This window comes from Bemisia tabaci, chromosome 3 (genome assembly GCF_918797505.1).
Source record: "Bemisia tabaci chromosome 3, PGI_BMITA_v3".
NCBI classification, from domain to species: domain Eukaryota; kingdom Metazoa; phylum Arthropoda; class Insecta; order Hemiptera; family Aleyrodidae; genus Bemisia; species Bemisia tabaci.
Genome location: NC_092795.1, coordinates 43771976 through 43793006, shown reverse-complemented (window position 1 = coordinate 43793006; position 21031 = coordinate 43771976). Strand labels below are relative to the sequence as shown.

Here is a 21031-nt window from a genome sequence, read left to right as displayed (position 1 = left end):
AAAAATATGAATTACTTTGACAATCAACTGATGGTCTTTGAGAATCACAGTCCTTTTGTCGGGGAGATGGAGTAGGTAAAGACCTCTACGTTACAAAAATTACCTAAAAAATTCTATCAACCATTATGGTATCAACGATACCTCATAGTAATGAATTTGGATGTATAATTTGGACAGGTAACTTCTGTTTTTAATTTTTTGAGTTAAACGTGGAATATAAATAAAAATACTTTCAATTAAAAATATACACAATTTATTAATTTCATTATTTTCTCTTTTTACGGTTTTTCCAATAATGAAGAATTTTACATGAATATCGATACATTTTACACTCGTCAAGTTTAAATGCATGCTGTCATTTCGTTTCACTTGTATTTGCTTTTCGTCTTACTGGTGCATTTCCCAAATTCCCAAAGGCATTATTCTACCTTTGGGGGAAAATTGCGCCATATTCGAAATGAGATCTAGTGGAAATAACTTACTTCTAAATTTCTCGTGGCTTCACAAAAGCAAGAAAATATTTTGTTCCTCTCGATGATGAATATGATTGTAAGCGGGTATTTCTTTTGCTGAGTCTGATACCAATGAACTGATAGAGTACAGTAGATTAAACTAGAATCAATTATTTACTGCTCTCCTCAAAACTATAGGTAGAAATATTAAAAGTACAAATAGTCAAATCCACCCATCTAGTGAGGCAACAAATAAATAATATAACTCTAGCTAGAGTTTAGGTGGCGTGAAACGGAACTAACAGGTTCAGGAATACCGGTCATTAGACTTTCTTAAATATTTACAATTTTACAGGTACATTTTGGTCACACCATTAGGTCAACTTTAGAAAAATCTAAAGTGAAATAATTGAGTGCAACCGAAAAGGATCTTTGTCTGGAAAACGACAAATATTTTGTCGCTTTTGTGAATTACCTACTCAGGGAATCAACCACGGACCTTGGCTGGAGAGGAAACCGTGAAATTGATCTCCTTTGTCCACACAACGTATCGCGGTCCCAAGGGCAAATCAAAATGGACCCCACTGTTTCACGGTATTTGGCAGTGAAAAACCAGGATAAAAATGGCAGTGTATATTTAGGGGAATCATGGGTAGAGGGACTACAATGAGGTATCATCATAACCGTGAAACGAGAGGGTGGTAACTAAGGAGCTGCCGGAGGACTTGCATGATTTTTCCAACGACGAGAAAAGTTCCTGGGCAGGAGATGAAAATGAAATCAAATGGAGAAAAATAGTCTATCGAATTTCATTTTGCCTACCGAGAAATAATCCCCGATGAAATGTGTTGTTTCTCGCCTCTTATTTGGCGTGGCCTGGTCAAAGGTGGACGAGAGAGAGGCTAGAAGGAATCTGTATGACATTATATTTGATTCGAGTAACTAGGAATTCCTAAAATGTGGAAACTTTAAACCTGTTTTTAAAAGTCTCAGATCGAGACAAATTTAATCGTTGTAAAAATTTTGCTTGGATGTCATATTATTTATCACATGATTCCAAAGAACCACCCCCTCTCGTTCGCCTCTAACCAGTACCTATATAACGAGTGTTTTATCTTTATTGGCAGTATGTTGGGTGTCCTGCGAGTGAGGCGGGCACCATGGCACCGCTATCCCAAGCTGAAGCACAGTATGTACATTTCTTCGTAGCTGAAACCGCAAGCTCTTGTTCTTGAGGGTAGCATGCGTAGATTTTCGGAAAAATTATAGTTTTAGCAACATGATAAAGCACATGCTGTGCTTCAGCTGGGAAAAGTTGGGGGGGGGGTAGAAGGGGTCGGTTTAGTAGTGGGGGTATCCGTGGACGACGGGTACGACCGGCTTGACGACGGCGGGGTGGACGGCGTGACCAGTCTTGTGGACAACCGCGTTGAATCCGTTGTGGTCATCGGCGGTGTAGGTCACTTTCCTCGTCGTGCCGTCGGGCTCGACCAGGGAGTATTCACCCTTGACTACATCACCGTCACGGGATTCCCATTGGTCCTTCACGTCACCAGTGTGGTAGTCCTTCACGCCGTAGTTGAAGGTGTATTTCGGGTGAGCCTGCAATCGGAGAACATGTTCAAGTCAGAGCAAGAAGCTACAAGTGAAAAGGACTGAATTAAATGGAAAGTATAATTGTGCACGGAGAAAAAAACCTCGTGCGAGGGACCCGAAGTTTAGGTCATGTGGATCTCTGAAGTTTTCAGATTGAGCATCTGAACACTTAAGGTCTAGCTGTCGAGGTTCGGATCACACATCTGAAACTTCAGTTCTTACATCTGAAGTACTTCGGTTTTTCACATCCGAAAAACTTCGGTTCTCACATCTGCAGTACTTCAGACGTAAGAACTGAAGTACTTCAGATGTAAGAACTGAAGTTTCAGATGTCAGACCTGAACTTCGGCAGCTAGACCTTAAGTGTTCAGATGCTTAATTCGAAAACTTCAGAGATCCATATGACCGAAACTCCGGGTCCCACGCACGAAGTTTTTTTCTCCGTTTGAATATCAGTAGACGTTGAATTTCTCAATTTCATCTCTAACATTGAGTTTTATGGAGGATTAAAACCACAAGGCCTATTTTCCTTTGATCGATCTGATCCAGTAAATACCTACATCGACATGATTTAGTTCCTTTGTTCAGACTAACTCAAGAGTTGCTTAGGTTTTTTTCTTTTTTGTTTTAACCGAGAGAATGTTTAATTTTTGGTCTGGAAAGTCCGGAGACTGATTAAAACAATATATATGGTCCGAAAATGAACGTCCAAGTGAATACAACTATATTGACATCTTGGAATGATAATTTGTATCGCAACAATTTGAAGGCGATTTATACGATGTGGCCGTATCTTTCGTACTATTAGCGACATGTTCTCACACGAAACTTTTTGAGATGGGTATAACTTACGTAGTAGTCGACTGCAGGTGCCTTGGCGTATCCGTGGGCGTAGGTGTAGGCGGGGGCGTGGGCCACGACGGCGGGGGCGGCGTAGTAGGGGGACTCGTAGTGAGCGGGGTAGCCACTGTAGGCGTAGGATGGGGCGGCGTAGCCTCCCAAGTACCCGGCCTTGCAGACGGCGACAAGGGCCGCTAAACAGATAACCTGCACAGATGAAAAACACAGTGTCAAAATATATATCAATTGGAGACTTGCATGACTTTGAAAATTAAAACGGAATATTATAGATTCAAACGTGGCGAATTCAATCAGAATTTTTTGGAATTAAATCATCTTGTGATCAATTACCTTGCAATGTGTCCTACTCATCGCAGGTAATGATGTACGCAAGGCCGCATAACCATGAAAATCGAGAATTGAACTTGGACCAGATTTAGAGTTAAGGCAAACCAAAAATCAAGTCGATTAATTTTAAAGCAAAGTCACTGTGATGTTTTTTGTAACCTTATTTTTTTCGGCGTGGACCAAGATTTTCTCCTATCAAAAACCATTGAATCAGCGATTGAGACGTATTACTTTGCTCTTTTAAGGTGTGTCAGGATTTAATCAGATGGTATATGAGATTGCTTTTTCATTGATTTTCTTGGGTCATTTTTTGTTTATGCAAATTTTATAATATTTTTTGAGCAAATTTACAACATTGATACCTTATAAATTATTTTGATTAGGGATAGAAGTACCCTCTTATTTGGGGAAAACAATACTTGCGATTTGACCAGCGTCGATTACGTCAATTATTTCAAAGTGTCCCTGTTTAAGATTTCATTCCGAAGAAATGAAAAATTTATGATAATAAAAATAACTTAAATATTTATTCGGAACTCTTAAGCTAAAACATTTCAGAATCAGGATCGTTAGTGTTACGAAAAAGGTGGACGCAAATAAAGGATAATAATTTAGCCTTCGCCAAAGCTCTACATGCATACCGTATTGAAACTTAAGTTTGGAAACACTGTTATACTCATAAGATATCCGCGAGGATGTCTGTAAAGTGTCAGTTGCCGTGCACGTGGTAAATTAGACATGTACCTTTCAAGAGAAAACGGTTATATTTTTATGATTTTTACTTTATTTTATTTTGGAGGGGAGGTATGACAGGGTGGCATGAAACGTAAGAAAGACATGAAAGATTGGAAATTTTAGTGAAATATTTCATGAAATTTCTCGAGGCTGTGAAATATTTCATATTTTTCAGGGGCTAGAGTGTACAACCCGCACTCAAAGATCCAAAAGTAGAAGAAAATCGCATTTTTTTTTTCATTTTGCGAAACATAAAAAGTAACCGGTATTTTTCAATTTCTTTCATACATTTCTGAAATTTCATGGAACATTTCACGTGAAATTTCAAGATTTTATTTTTCATGAATTTTTCCCACCCTGGGTATGACTCGCGACGTGTCAAATGTATTCCAGACCACAGCCAAAATGGTTTAGACTCAGAGGCAAAGTGGCTTTTACACTATTGGTTTCCCGCCATTCGAATATAATCTTACAGCCTAAATCCCCGGCTTGTGCTGGCCGTTCATGATCGAGCATATTTTCGGGTCATTACTCATTAGCCAGACGGCCAAATCAGGTGTGATTAGAGTGACTGTTTTGATTGATAAAATGGCACGTTGGGCAAGCATCCGTTGGTTCGGAGTTGACTTATCAAGTGCGCGACTACGCAATCGCGGCATCAAGGATGCTCGCCATTGCGTGCGCGGACACGGGTAAATAGCTGGCGCTTCGCTACGAAACTGACCACTCGCACGAACACACACGCAAGAGAATACACACACAACGCCCTGCATTAGGGACGCGATTGCATGGGTGTCGGGTCATCTGATGAATCGTAAATATTGGTGCAATTTGAAATCAGGGGTGAATGTTTACATTAATATTTTAAAAAATTTTAAAAATAGTAAAAATTTAAAAAGTACCAGACTAGGTCAACAGTTAAAATGAAATAAAATTTAAAACTCACTAGTCAGCGAAAATTACAAAACAGTCCGACGCGTATTTCGACCCGTTGGATCATCATCAGGGGCGCGACACATTAATTACTTTACGTTTACATTAATTACTTTTCGCAGAAGCCTCGGGGATCCGATGCCAAAATATAGTGAGCCCGGAACGTTTTTATTGGCTTCTTGTTCGATTTGTTTATTTTAAAGCATATGTTCATTTTTTTATACAACGCTTCTTAGCAAAATTCAACCATTTAAATCATTATTTGCCGTAAAATCACAATTTATCCTCACCTTCCAGTCAAAAGATCACAGGTGCCATGCGACATTTAAAAATTTCCGCCGCAATTTTATTTTTTTACAGAGAAATTGTTGATTGAATCTATTGGAAGATTTCACTGAATTTCATCGGCAGCACAAAAAAAATTCAGTGACATTTCCGGACAGCCTCGTTGAACAATTTTTCTTTAAAAAAACAAAATGCCGGCGGAAATTTTTAAACGTCGCATGGCGCTTGTGACAGTTCGGTCGGAAGGTGACGATATCCAGGATTCACCCTCTTCAGCATTTCAGATTCAATTTCATATCCGCACTCTATCATTAGATGTCCCGAAAGATTTTTGAGAGGGGTTAACGTTGCATCATTTGTCACAAAAAACCCCTACAAATTAACCGTTTAGTAGGACTTCGGAATTTGAGTATAGAAAAAGAGGGGGGAAATTAACCTTAAGGCACCGGTACCCCTTTTAGTCCTGCGATATCACATAAATGTTTTGATGGGGAGTCAAAGCAAAGTAGCTTTCATAACTAATGCTCTCTATAGCACTAATAGTTAGTTAGTTAGTATAATTTTAAGACATTCAGCGTCTCAGGCTATTAACGTCTTTACAGATAATTTTGAAAATGGGAGTATATACGAAAATTTAGATTTTTAAATTAAGAGAGGTGAAGAGTTTCAGAATTTTGGTAGTAATATTGGGTTCATCGCATGTAAGTGAGTTTGTATTTCTGTTGATTGTAGGGGAGTAGATCTGTGATTGGAGATATCGGAGGGCAGAGCAGTCCATAAGTATGTGCCTCGTACATATTCCTGGTAAGGTGTACTTACAGGACGTTTCAAAAACGGAACTTCTGCACGTCTCAGGACCCCTTGAACACAGGCTTTACGCAACAGCGCTCCAGTTGTCCTAGTCCTGATAAAGCGGCGTGCGACCTAGACGCCACTTAGGCTCCGACCGAACTCAATTATCCGGGCAAGGTGTTCGAGCCTGGATTTTTTCACAGTTCATTTTCTCTGCTTACCTATAATTTCAGTCACCCGAGCGTGGCTCCGTAAACATGCGATCGCCACTCGCGGGAGCTTTCGCGGCATCGCCAGTGGCGAAGCATGAATCGTTGACAATCGATATTTTCCCATTAGAAGGTACGGTAAAAAATCGATTATCAGGGTGTTTGGGAAATCGATCCTTTTGATAGCTTTAAATGGACGTATTTCCATTAAACGGAACTATGTGCATTAAGACATGAGCCCTGAGACCCATCAGAATATATGCATTACAGGGCTCACGTCACAATGCACATAGTTCCGTTTGATAGAAATACGTCCAAATGACAGATCAATCGATTTATTACAGCGCAAGATACGCCGTTGGGCTTGCCTTAATATCGATGACTATTATCGACTCATCCAACGAAAAATACGTAGTAGGATGTCTAAATTGCATTTTTTTATCGTTTCAGAAAGCTCAGTGTCTTCTAAAGCTTACTGGGGTTTTAAGGTTATATTACTCACTATTGGCGCCATGCGCACCCTAGGTATGACTGATCGACTCCTGCCGCAACTAAAGCTATGAAAACTTCTAATCATGGAATGTCCTCAAATCATCGAAAATAAAGTTAGAATTTTGATACTTTGAGTCTTATATTGTGTATTTAATTCATATAAAATACGCAGTTATTTTTCTGCAACCTGTTAACACACGTAAGCACAGCCAAGACTAGCATGCTTGGAAATGGATCAGGTTGGATGAAAATTACTTGTTGAACGACGGTTGGTCGTTAGAAGAAATAAGAACTGATGAGTCTAGCCAGGTATTTCGTAAAATGTTCATTTAAAAGCGTGTTTGATTCGCCTCAGTCATGTTATGATTGCACACATCTGTAAGCCCTCTATTAGACCTAACATTATCTCCAGGTGTGATGGTGTGAATGATTGAGGAACAACAACTTTATTAATGTGCTGCGATGGAAACAGCTGGATTAGGGTTCAAATGGTCAATCAAGGGTCGTATGTAAAATTATAGTGGACTTGTATTCTTACAAAATTTCCTACTCGTAATTTTCTTTTAAACTCAGGCCTCAGTTTTGGATATGACGGCACCGAGTATAGGTATCATCACACGCAGACATTGGGATATGAAGAACATGAAGATAGGGCATGAGGATTTTAGGGACGCATTTATTTTAATTTTTTATCTGCAGAATTTCGTTTGCGGGCTCAAAATATCTAAAATACATCAATTATTTTTGAGCCTTAAGAGATTTAGCGAAAATCTTTTGTTTTATAATCACTGCGATTCCAGTAGATAACTTAACATATCCTGCAACACTACTTCAATTTACTGTGATAGCAAGACGCAAAAAATGGCGATTTAATTTGCGGCCTGCCCTTAAATGCCTGGCTTACATGAAAATATTAAAACAAGTGATAAGAATGATCTAAAACATTCAGCAATTGGGGCGCGTAACTTACGGGTACAACTCTCTGGGAAGAAGTTACCTCGCAAATTGCATATGCGAGAATTTGAAGGCGATTTCTCATTCGACGGCGCCGGCGCGGCGTACCGTTTACATTGCGTATCTCACCACGAGGTTTGGCGCCGACACATGTGCTGCAAAATGACAGATGAACCTCGCACAATGTCCACAGTTTTTCCGTATTATCTCTCACTGCATCGTACAAATTTAGATGGTTATGAAATACTCTCAGTAAATAAGAAGAGAAAGGTTAGTTTTTCTTGACCTCTTTCAAAGTTGGCATATTTAAGATGCGTGCTTGGTCTTTGATATACAAGCCTAAAATAATTCGATAAATCTACCAGCAACTACGATTTAGACTCTTTCGTGACTTTCGTCTTAAAATAAGATAGCTCTTTATCCTGCCATGCTAAGGAAGTACGCCGTGTGAACATTCGAGAGTTGCCAAATTTCCTACAGTAAAATGTTTATTATTGAGGGAAATTGTGAATATTTTTCATTGAAATTTTCAGACCATTTAGATCAAATTACAAGCAAAATTATCTAAGAAATTGGCAGAAAAATATTTAAAAAATTTCCTAAAAATGAGTGATTTGCCAGAGAAATATGGCAACGCCTGAAGGCTCATACGACGTTTTTCCTTAGCACGGCAGTGTCTGAGGACTCAGAAATCATTATGTGAGTATTGACAAAGCTATGACCATTACCAGTGGCGCGGCGTGCTTTGCGATACATCGATTGTCACGCCATTTAAACCTATGTTAAATAATCGATTATTAAGGTGTTCGCTACGAGCACCCTGTTTATCGATCCTTTTCCATAGGTTTAAATGGCTCAACAATCGATATATCGCAATTTACGCCACGCCACTGACCATTACGCTCGAGCTGGTGAGAAACTGGGGACGCGCGTTGCCCTGCTCGAGGCGACACGCAAACACGATGTTCTGCAAATCTGCGCGCAATTCAGATGCGTTCCTAAACTGGAACTGACGGTGTTGGCCGGGTCGCTGACAGATGTCTTTTTAATGTGTTACACGCTGTTTTTTATTCCAGTTTTATTATCATTGCTTTTTCGAACGGCCATTGTCGCGTGTCGTTCCGCGGAATTGTCAATGCGAATTGCCGCTCAGACGGCCTTCGTTGTCAGTTTTCCCATCTGTCGCCCGACTCCTTCTTCTTCGTCTTCATATTCCATGACTCCCGTTTGTAGTTGAGCGTCTTTATTCATCTCTTTCCAGTTCAACGGTTCTCCAACGGACCTTCCCTCTCCCATTGTTAGCGTCACCTTCTACCGCTAATCATTTTCCCGTCCGTCTCGTGAGGTTAACCTTTTATATTCCTGCATCGTACTATCTGTCCGATTTGCGTGCCGAATTATCCTAAAATAGCTAATTTTGTGGAAAAACTATTGAGGACGCTTAGCAGAGGTGCCATTTGACAAACCTGTTGTGTGGTATTGGGCAATCGAAAGCGAGATGGTCCTTCAAGAAAATTGTAAGATATGTGCAGCCATGCTTGTTCTCAACTCAGGATGCGAGACCTCATTTCATTAGCTACACTTTAGTAAATATTAGACACTGAGCGGGTGATCTAGTTCGTGTTTAGGTAGCCTCTACCGTTTTCCTCTCAAAATTTACACTCAAGTTACTATGGCCGTACAGAAGTTTTACTAGGTATACGGCTCAGAAGACTGTTTACGAAGCTGTTTCGTTGCCTTCCTTTGTTTCAGCCCTTCGGATTTATTTTTAATTGGAAAACAGAATAAAAATCAGCCTTTTTTGTGGGGTTTTAGCTATGAACGGGAATTATAAATTTACCAATGAAAGAATTTTTTTTTTTTTTTAAATTTCAAAGAGTGGGACACCAGGCAGAGAAAAGAGTTTAAAATGGATAATAATTGATGATGAAGATGTAGCAGGATGCCGATACACATTTGGTGGACTGAAAACTTTAAATTACCTATAACTCTGATTCAGTTTGAATTTATGGATGCATACTATTCTGGTAAATTCCTGTGTACTAGGGTATCAAAACTGAATTTTGGTATTTTTTTCCACGCCAAATGTCTCTTCTCTAATAGATCCTTACATGAAAACATGTGTATCCTTTAATTTAAAATTCACAAATCCAAAAATGTTCTGATACACCCATAAAATTTTAAAAAATTAAATGAAAGTTCCTAAATCTTAAGACAGGATGATATTACTGGGGAAAAAATACTCTACATTACTCACACTGATCATTAAACAAAGCAAAAAGACAACGTAAGATTTCCATGCTCAGAAGAAGGGCAAAACAAAATCTGTGCGTCATTCCTATGCGCCATAAATGTTACAGAATAACTTCGATCGTGGAACTCTACGTAATTGAGACATATTTTTTTGTCTACATCACTTGTATTTCTCTAGAAAATTACGAAGGCTCCTCCTACTGTCCGCAAATTACAATATAATAAATTACCGATGTTTTGGAGGGTAAATATGAGAAGTTTATAGACATTCAAAAGTCGAGCTCATCAACATGAATGTAATGATGATTTTTTTAGATCAAAGCTTTAAAATATCTAGGATCTCTCCATGAAATCGTCATTTCTACATCGAATTCACCCGCGTTGAGTCGTGAGAACAGAGTGTAGGATAGTCGTTCTTGCGACACGAGCGTATTGCCAGCCTCTTTACCTCTGCTAGCAATTTTTCCAGAGCTTTTTATGGAACTTGCTCATGCCATCGTTTGTATAACTTCTCAGAGCTTTTAGACAGTTTGCATCCATCACGAGCTCGCATAAAATTTGATTGCTCCAATAAATACCTACACAGAAATTATTTCCGGATAATGGGCACCCCTCTCTTTATCAATACCCCGCGTGTGGAAGTCGTGTCAAACGCTGGAAGCTGAAAATTGTAAAGGAAGAATGATTCCAGTGGCGTGGCGTGCTTCGCGATATATCGATTAATCTGCCATTTAAACCTACGCAAAAGGATCAAAAGACAATGGGGGAAGTATAGTTAATTGATCATTCACACCCCGCCACTGCATGATTTGGATATTAGAACGATCGTTGATCCTCGTTTTTTCATGCAAAATTTAGATTTTTACCAGATCATTTCATTGAGCGTAGATAACCGTCCTTATGTTTGTGCATGAATAAACCCTGGAAAATTAAGGGAGCTTCTGGCCACGTTGTTTGGTTTATTGCAGATCGACAGTGCTTTGGCGTGAATTTTTTTCCTCTTAAAAATGTCTACTATAATTTTAAACAAACTAAGTACTAACTTTCGAACTAAGTTAAGGATTTGATAGTGTACACAATTTGCAAATCAAGACGGTTCTGACGTATTATATTTTTAGACGAATGGTTAATTAATACCTCAATTTCTAAGATTATTTTCTCCATATACTTAAACAATAAAAATTTAATTTTGAAAAATTGTAAACGCATCCTTCAAGCTCATTCAGGTCCACAGAATAATAAGAAATATGAGTGTGTAATGTCTTTTAGAAGGAGGAAAAAATGAGCCCCTTAAGATTTCATCAAACGTTTATTTTATTATGAATATTTTTCAACTCAAATGCCGTTGGTACAATATTATTTATTGGTACTCGCGACCAAAATCTCTGTTAAAATTGAAGTGGATCGCTTTGTGAACTGCAAAGCACATCACGCTTTACAACCCGGTGCATGAGAGCGCGAGGCGCAACGTTTCCGTTGCTATAGATAGAGTATCGTATGCAGCCAGGACTCGATTGACTTTGACATTGGCATAGTAAAGAAAGCAGGTCAGAACTCCCAGCTCAAACCACCGAGCTTGCACCGTGCACATATCAAGTCCGTTTCGGTCCCAGATTGATTACATACACTTCCCTTGTTTTGTTCCTTACTTAGGGCTCTAGCCTCGGTTTTTCGTTTTTATTGCGGAACAAGGTGACCACGGGAAAATAAAGAGTTTTATGGATGCAAAGAAACGAGGCTGTTAACATATTTGCACGTTATGCTTCATGGGAAAATCAGTGATTTTTTTAAAGAAATATGCACTGATACACTACCGCCAAATTGGACGTATTTCTATCAAACGAAACTAAGCGCCATAGGGGGAGGAAGGGAGAGGGGGGGGTTTGGATTGGCGGGTGTTACGGAACGCGATGCTCATTCCGTCCTATACTCGCAATGCTTTTCCATGGCGCTTTGTTCCGTTTGACAGAACGCGCTATTCGGGATTCTAAAATCCTCAAAAGGAACTCAATTTGGCGCTTAATTCCGTTTAATAGAATACGTCCAATTGTGGAAGTTAAGTGCTAGAATCAACTTTATTAGCTTCAAGATTAGCTTCACATTAAAACAAATTCTGGGTGCTTTTTAGCCCTCTCCCTGTTTAACGTAAGTTTAGATCTGCTCTGTTCTCAAAAAAAAAAAAAAAAAAAAAAAAAAAAAAAAACTCGTCTTGCTGTTGGCAGCGTAATAAATAGAATGGCTAGAGTTACAGAGTTTTGATTTGCATGATTAAGAAGGAGCAAAATGTGCCGGGAAATTAATGACGCCTCTAATGAAGATATACATTGCATTAGGCACACCTTAATTAATTAAGGAAGGATGAAACATACGGGGCGTATCACAGCTCCCGGGAACACTTCACCCAGCGAGATCCTGCTCCTGAATGGAGGCCGTTCCCCGTTCCCATACGGTGTGACAACGGAGAGGGCACCGGAGAGCGTGGAGCAAGCTCATTGACTCCCAGGAGCGGTCTCCGTGACTCAACGCGGGTTACTGCACTGTTGTAAGCACAGCAACTTGACTGCGTCAGTGCTGGTGCTGGACACGCTTCCTTCTTCCCTAACTTGCGTTACGTCACTGCACTCCCGTCATAGCTCACCAATACGGAGCGTAGACCGATGATCCACTCTCAGTTTCGTTTCTCGGGACCCGTGCCTGCGCCTGCGTCTACTGCAGTTGACCGGTTGCGTTCGGTAGATGCACGGCGTTAGTGCGAAGTTAAGATATCAGACCGCACTTCTTGAGCTTCGTGGGTTATGAATAAACTAGCCTAGGGGCTGCGCCCCCTGGACCCCCGATCACTCGCTAAGCGAGTGACATTCGGCTCGCTCCGCGAGCCATTCTTCTCAGTGATTGGACATTTTGATCACTAAGATGTATACATTTTGGAGACTCTGGAGGCAAAAACCATTTCGTCACAGAACCTTGTTGCCTTTAAATGAAACCTTCCAATTTTATGGACCATTCAACCTTCAAACCTTCAAATTATATGGCAAACCTCACTGATGGAGAACACTTTATCGGTTCTCCCTCCTTGGTTTCATCATACTGATATTCGTTCAGTAAATAGTCTAGAGTTGGGTTTCCACCACTGATCGACTGGACTGAGAAGGGAAAAAAAGGAACAATGGGGTGCTTTACCTCAATTGAGAAAATTGTGCAAAAATTTTTTCAAGATCCAACGTATTGGTAAACAATAGACGTAAAAACTTTGCGTTTGGGTGGATTGTATCAGTTTTATTTTCCATGCCTGAACTTCAAAAACCAGCGCAACTTACAATTTATAAAATTATCGAAAATATTTTGTAGACTCTTGCGAAGATTTTTGATTTTTCAACGAATTTTCATGCAGACTGATTTTATGTATACCTACTTAGGGGCCCCAAATGCCCTGAAAGATATGCTATGAAAGACTATACAGTCTACTATACAGCCTTAGTAAAGGTAGAATGTGAAAAATACTATTATCCAAACATTTATCACACATCATCGAATGAGGAGTGATGCTGCTACTTTTAAGGAAAACATTGGATGCCTTTTTTTTACCTCACGTATTCAACTGTAATGATAGGAGGTTTTATCTTTCTCTGTTGATTTAAAAGAAAGAAAATAAGAGGCTTTGATCGAGCAAATTCCAATTCAAACCTACGAAATATTATTTAGACATATAGGTTAAAAAGAGCGTAAAATTGTAAAAAAAAAAAAAAATCATAAGCTATGTAAAAAGGTGAGAAATACCTAAACTAATGACACGGATTGACCTGCGCGTTCAACTCTGACGGCAATTTGGGCCTGTCGGTTTCCTCGGCGGAAAAGAAAACAAACTCGTTCCCGTATGAAAGAAGCAATCAAAAGGAACGTTTCTTGCTTTTGATTGCCACTGATTCAACAAGCTACAAGACCCAAACCAACACTCGAGCCAGATTGACGAGACCCCCGGCCCTTGATTAATGCACCCAAAAAATACAAACTTCAACGCCTCGGCAGCCAAGAAGTTGCGACAGCCGCTTCGATTGCAACCGCGTCTAATTTTAGAACACCAACCGCCGAAAACATGAGCACCAATCAGGGGGCTCCTACAGTTTATTTTCTAGAGCGATAAAGTCTGTCAGAAATGTGGCCATTGAATGTTTCGAAACGACCCACCACTTTTGGACAGTATGCCGACCCTACACCGATCTGGCCCACGCGATGGCGATAGAGATTTTTGGTAAAAATACGAATATTGGGTAGACTTGATGACATGCACAATGAATTAAGAAAAAAGCTAACTCATCTGAGAAAATCATTTAACAATAATAAAACATGTTTTTTTAAAAAAAAAAAAAGAAAAAAAAATTAACCATCACAGGAGAGATGTGGAGGGAGGGTGATAAAGCGGTAAATTCCAAGATGAACTATCGTCTAACTGCTTTTTACAACACAGTTGTTAATAAAAAGTAAATGAGCAAAAATTTAAGAAAATTATGTTTTGCGCAGCTGAATTATCCTATAGTATACGATTTCTGAACCGAACTTCTTTTAAAAATATACCCCCAGATTTGTATTTTATAGACTTTGGAGGTTATAGAGCAAGTAAGATTCTTCTATCTTAGACCTATCTCTGGACCGTTTGCTCGAACTTAAATTATTTATCAATGAAAATTTGCAATATTCTTTAAGATTATGCAACCCTGTATCCGTGGAAAAATGCATAATCTAACTCAATTCATCGGCAAAAAGCATTCGGGCTTAAGGCATTTGAATTATAGTACTAGATGTTTGTTTCTCAGAGTAGCGAGCACTAAACAAAAAAGGCTCCGAAATTGTGACTGGAGGCATTTGATAATCAATTCTTTGAGAGATCGTGACTTGCACCTCGCGAGCCATTATAATAAGGATGATTCACTCGGACTTAGGTCCACAGGTTACAACGGTTATCTATTTTCCGCGATCACCTCTTTATTTATGGTAACTGTGTCAGTCGGACAACATTCCATGTGTTCAGGTATTGGTATTTTTAGACTGTATCAATCATTTTATGGATGAGTGACTTCAGAATATCAACTCAAAATGGTCATCGATGTGTTATATCTAAAAATTAATTTGTTATTCAGGAAGCCATCGTGAAGAAAAATTGGTTTATGTGTGCATCATAAAAATTCTAGTCTTGAAAGAAAATACCTTTTTTTCAATTTGCGACGAAAATTCCCTCTCGTAATTTATTAAAAAAATACTGACATTTAGTTTTTAAGGACGCTTATAATTGGTTCCGTCTGCGAGGAAAGCATCTCGTGAAAATTGTAAGCAATATGTTTCCTTCGATTTCCTTCTTTGATCAATAAATAAATGAATAAAGCAAACAGAATTTTTAAACATAAAAATATTTTAGATTCGAGTCTCAAGAAGATTAGACGCTAAAATAGAATTTTTAATGATTGATGATAGTTTTTATCAAAATGGGACTGCACTCACGGGCAGAGGACTTTTCTGAATAAAAAAATGAATATTCAATCAATAGATTTGCCATTTCTACTACAGGGCAAAACAGTTGATCCCCTGAGGTATAAACCGTTCAAATAAGCAGTAACTCTCTTACTTTATCATTGACAAGACCCGGTGGGGCATATTAACAAACAATGGCTCAGCTACGCGGATCGAGGGGTAAAACAATTTTGATCGTTTACTCGGAGCTCATGGGTGGGCGCACTACATAAATTCGACATCTATCCGTTTGAGAATGGACCGAGCTGGAAGTAGGTGATCGCGTTTTTTTAATCAGAGTGGACAAGATCCGACACGTAACTCCAAGCATCGGTTATTCGCTGGTCGTGACTTGCAAATGCTCTACGATGCCCTAACTTCCCTCTCTCGAGGCCAATATTGTCAGATTCCCAGGTAAACCAAAAATAATTATCCCAAAAAATTGAAAATCGGGCGTAAAAGAAGCATTAGTATGCCACGAGAACATACGCATCATTTTTGGAAGAGGAGGGTCAGATTCGCGAGCTGAATCTTGGGAAAATCTTCGAATCCAAACGAATTCTGAAACTGCAGTTAGCAAATTGCTTTTTCATTTTCCAGAAAGACAAGTAAATTGTCACTAATATTTAAGTCTGGGTTATAATATCAAATCTTGTTTAAATTTATCTTGGACGAAAAACTTGATAACATGCTCAATAATTGCCCAAAGCAATGTTGAGAAGCTGACCCGTTTACTTTGCTACCCGTCTGTTGAAGTCTCCAAGAATGTATTCATCCTACGTGAGACGTCAATTGTTGAAATATCCAAACAGATGAGTTTATTTAGATTTGAGCTCCGATCGCTTTAGTTTTATTCAGGTTATATATTTAAAGTGACAATACGGTATAACTGAGTTAAAAAATCAAATATAAGTACGGTACGAAAACCGATATATTTTTGTTATTTCTTGGCCCCATTAAACTATCTCCCTGAATTGCATTACCGCTTGCTGGAGCGATTTTCTCTTTTCCAAATCTCAAAATCGCTCTAAAAAGTCTTTTGAAGAAGTCATTAGAATAATGTTAAAATGGAGTAGAAACTCGTTGGAAAGGCGACGGCAATGGACGGCAAAAAAAAAATTGGAGTAAAATAGTGATGTGGTGTACCGAAAGTTGCTTAAATAATTTGGAGCGAGATTCGTAGAATCGTACCAAAAAACATTTTGGGGAGCAGTTTTGAATTCAATTAGCCGTAAGTTCTCTGCTGTCAAACTTTCAAAGTAAAGAAAAAAATTTTCGAACGTGAAAAAAGTTTCGTTAAGAAACATACTGAGAATAGTTTTTGAAGTTATAGTCCTGAACATTGAGTCTTACTGAGGTGTGCAATGAGTCTGCTGCACGAAAGAGATACAGCCAACTGAATTTATACTTTCTAAGAGTAAATTCGCTCAACAATCGTGTCGGGCACACTAAAACAGGCTGAAATCAACTTCTTTGTCGAGAAATCTGCCCGAGTTGAGTTAGGTCTCTCTTTGGGCAAACCTGACTACGCATACGCGGGAAACTTGAAGAAGCGTGTTACAAACTACGCGGATTGAGAGATAAGGAATGGCTTTCAGAAATTTTTGACGTACCTAACGTGATTTTCGTGCGCTTTTACCCTTTCACAGTATATTTATTTGGCTGTATCTCTTGCGTGCAACCGACCCATTTCAAGCCTTTCTTGCAACTTGGTGCGTTTTTGTTAAACTCGGTCTGTTCAGCAATTTAAAAATCAGGAATTAAAAATATACGTTTCTCTTACGCATATTTTCAAAATTTGGAAGTGATTCCATGATGTCCATCTACTACTGAGCACCTGGGTAGCATTTTGAACGGCATACTGCCGTGATAGCAAAGAGAGCAGTAAGTGCAAAATTGAAGTTTTTAGAAAACGGGCTTGGTTTCTGACTGAAAAATCTGATTGAAAGAAGCCTCCGTTCTTCGTCAAATTGTCACTAATCGCCCGAAAGACTTATAGAAATCGTTTGGATGATTAAAAATTGACTGATTTTATTTTCATTACATAAAAAAGGGTATTTTTCATTTTCATGCTAGGCAATTAGGTAAGACAGCCGTAAGTGCTATCTTCTACACGCTTTCGTGGTTGCGATTTGGACACACAACAAACACATTTTCAGGTTAGAAATTTGCAGATGAGGGCGGCACTTTACTTGAAAGCACTGTTTTCATTGGCTCTCTGGAGGAATATTGTCACTTACTGCTGTCTTGCCTAAAATTACGTCATGTTTTGCGTGCTTACGGTTTTCTTAATGTCTCGTTTTGATACAATTAAGATGAATTTTGCTTAGCTATTTCAATGATTTCATCTGAAAGAGTTTGGACACATTTTGAAGGAAACTCGATTTCAAAAATTTGACACTTACTGCTCTCTTCGCTATCACGGCAGCATAGCACACTGACCATCATAGAGTGCTTGCATCAGGTCAGGCGCATCTTTCTCGGCAGTTGCGTATAGTTTGCAGTTGCCCGATTTCGACCCCGTGGGGCCGCGCGGTGGGACCTCACACGATTGCAAAGCTTCGCAGGGCTTTTTTCACACGTTTCACGTGTGCGAGCTATCTTTTCTAAGCCGCCACAATAGAGGCTAAGTAGATCGTGTGGAAGCCAGCGTCTTCCCGTTTTACGATGGGAGTATCGCAATTGGTTGTCCCGTGATATATTGACGCACGATCGCCTAACCAGAATTGCCAGATGTTTTTCAAAAGTATAGACTTACGTTTAGCTAGAAAAAGTTCGATACTTGGTGACATTTTTTCCAGTTTCATGCTGTGAAATAATACGTTAAAGGACGTTATATATGCTTTGAAAGAGGATTATCAAATATGTATTTCTCACCGACACGATTATTGTTAGGTATTGATTGCGTCCTGAATCCAGTAAATGAACATTTTAAATTAAAGGATTACATTATGGTTAGGATGTATTTCTAAAGCACATTACCAACAACATCAAAGTTCATTTTTCAAGGTTTTATTTTGTCATAATGGCACGGATAAGTAATTTAATCATTATCTCCGAGATGATCGATTAAAACTTTAATTTTTTCTTAAGTAGGAAATTATTTCCAAAATGAATTGAAAAATCGCAGTTTTTATGTAATTTCATCAAGAACAAATCAACGAAAGCATTCATCAAAACGTAGCTCTATTCATTATTCATAGTTAACGAGACAATGTTTTCTCCAAATAGTTTTGAAAAAAAAATCCATAAAATAAGTAATTGTTCAAAGCAAGCAAATAATTGGACGAACGCCCGATTGAAGGAGTAAGTGAGATGGATGTGTGATAAGGAAACTTTTCCAAAAGCTCACAGATAGATATTCCACGTTGGAAGAAAAAATTGAGACCAAGTATTGTTGAAATGAAAATTAAAGGATAAAAAAAAAATCAACTTTCTTAATTAATGTGATGGGGGTACTGAGACTTCGCGTTATTATACATTCAAATTGATCATATTTAATTTCAGTTTCATTATGTAAATGTTGATGGAAACTTGATAGAAAATCATGAAAAAATGATGACAATGACGTCACAAGAAATGAACCATTTACACAGAGGAAGAACTCCATCAAAATCAACGGAGGAGTTTGAAAAGCAAGTAAATTGCACAAGAATGAAGCTGCCAGTTTGTTTGAAAGAACTGTGTGTGAATTTGCTTTAAACATGTGGGATAATGTTGCTTACTTATCATCCACCTTCTCAATACTTTCATATAAATTCATTTTATTTGCGATTTAATTTAAAAAAAAAAAAAAAAAAAAAAAAAAAAAAAAAAACTATAAACAGAATCATTCAAAGCATATAAACCTCCACCGTCAAATTTTGTTTTTTGAAATAAGAGAGAAACAAAAAAGGATTTGAGAAAAACACTATAAAAGATGAAAACCCAAGTTGACTTTTAAAGGTTATAACTACAGACGCAGCGCAAGTTACATTTTAGTAGAATAAAAAGAAGAAAAAAAGTGAAAAAAGATAGTAAAGCGAAAAGTCAGAAAAAAGTATGCCGAATATAATTAATTCAAGTAAATTCATTAGGCATACTATATTCATTGGCTGACTGGAAATTAAAATTAAGGATACCTTTTAGTTTCGACTATTAATTGCAAAGGATACGCTTTTAAGCTTAATCGTCTTGTTCATTTTTTTAAAAATCACAAGGTTTTCTCCCAAGAACTTAGGTATGTCGAACGACGCACGATACAAACTTGATCTCTTTAAGTATTGAACGTTGTAAAATCACTTATTTTGACAAAACCATCACCATGGAAAAATAGATAACAGCTATATTTCATGATGCATGCTGCGTGATCGTAGCAATCGAGCGTGCTATACATAATTTTACCACTTCTTACGGGACGTTAAGTCTTAATTGATTCCAGAATACATCTGTGTATGTTGGTGATCAAGTTACATGTAGCCAATAGTTACTTGTTCTGTCTGGTATTGCTCAGTATAAGACTATTTCGCGTGAGATTTGTAGTTTCCAATAGGTCGGATAAGTTTTTGAGAGGCAATTTAAAAAATTGCAAGACAGCAACTCATGGGCTGTAACGACTATTAAGAAAAACACGCCCAACATAGAAACAAGAGGAACTGTATTCAAGTAGATAAGTTTTGTATCTTTACAGTTGTTCCCGCTGTTGTTGAGATACGTGGACTTTTCTCATCACTTTGCCTAAAATAACGGAATTTTGAAAATTTTTTGATCATTGTATTCGAATGATCACGTCACAAAAAGAGCATTGTAAAAAGAGGAGTCAAATGTTCAAGTTTTGTCACTAGAAGTTTGATTCTGTCTGATTTTAAAAGTCACATTGAGCACAGTTGTAAATCCATCGTTAACATACGAAGTCCATGTCGATTGATCACTACCTTTTGTCATTCACAGCACCAAAAAATAAAAAATAAGTAAAAATAAACAAATGAAAATATTAAATACTCCTACGGTTCAGTGTAAATAACTAGAAAAGCTGTCGCGTTGTTACGATTCAGAGTTAAATTTTAAAAAAAACTAATCTAAGCACCACTATACACAGAGCCATGAAAGAAATGAAAACCTACTAAAAACTGACCTGAGCTAATGCCATGACACTGAAAAAAGGTGACACCCGCTAAAATCAACTAAGAAACTAAAGTCCACAAAAATCGGAGCACTATTGCCGGGACCGCGGTGCGCGAAGTTTATATAGCGGGGAACTTTAAAAAGGGGAGCGGCAGGGGGCAAGCTGGCCGCTCACTGAGCGCCGTCGTCTGCGGTGTAGGGTCCGAGAGAGGGGAGGGGGAGGAGTCACAGTAATTGTCATTATTTTGAAAGTTATATCATGATGAGAGAAATATCGGAATCAAGGTTATGTGGACTCCCGTAAAGTAGCCCCCTCCCCCCCCCCCCCCGCAACGACCCCTCCCCCCTTCCGGCAGCTCGACGCAGGTGGGCACAGCGGTAAATACATGGTGCACTAGTCATCGGCATGCTCGCATCTTAATCGTAATTATTTGCGTTTCCGTTGTGACGAGAGATGTGCAGACATTCGGGAGGTTATCTTACATTAATTATACATTGTATACCATTCAAATTTTTTGAATATTTAGTCTCATGTTT

At 38.5% G+C, this 21031-nt stretch overlaps 1 protein-coding gene across 1 annotated transcript; it reads right to left on the bottom strand.

Annotated features, from left to right (window-relative positions):
• Positions 1-236: 236 nt before the first annotated feature.
• On the bottom strand, positions 237-20657 carry LOC109030702 (cuticle protein 19). Its single transcript, XM_019041797.2, has 3 exons — positions 20505-20657; positions 2901-3095; positions 237-2054 (listed from the first exon to the last, which is right to left on the bottom strand). Exons 1-3 carry the CDS (start codon positions 20517-20519, stop codon positions 1794-1796), a joined length of 471 nt encoding a protein of 156 aa, XP_018897342.1. The 5' UTR covers positions 20520-20657; the 3' UTR covers positions 237-1793.
• Between the last annotated feature and the right edge of the window lie 374 nt (positions 20658-21031).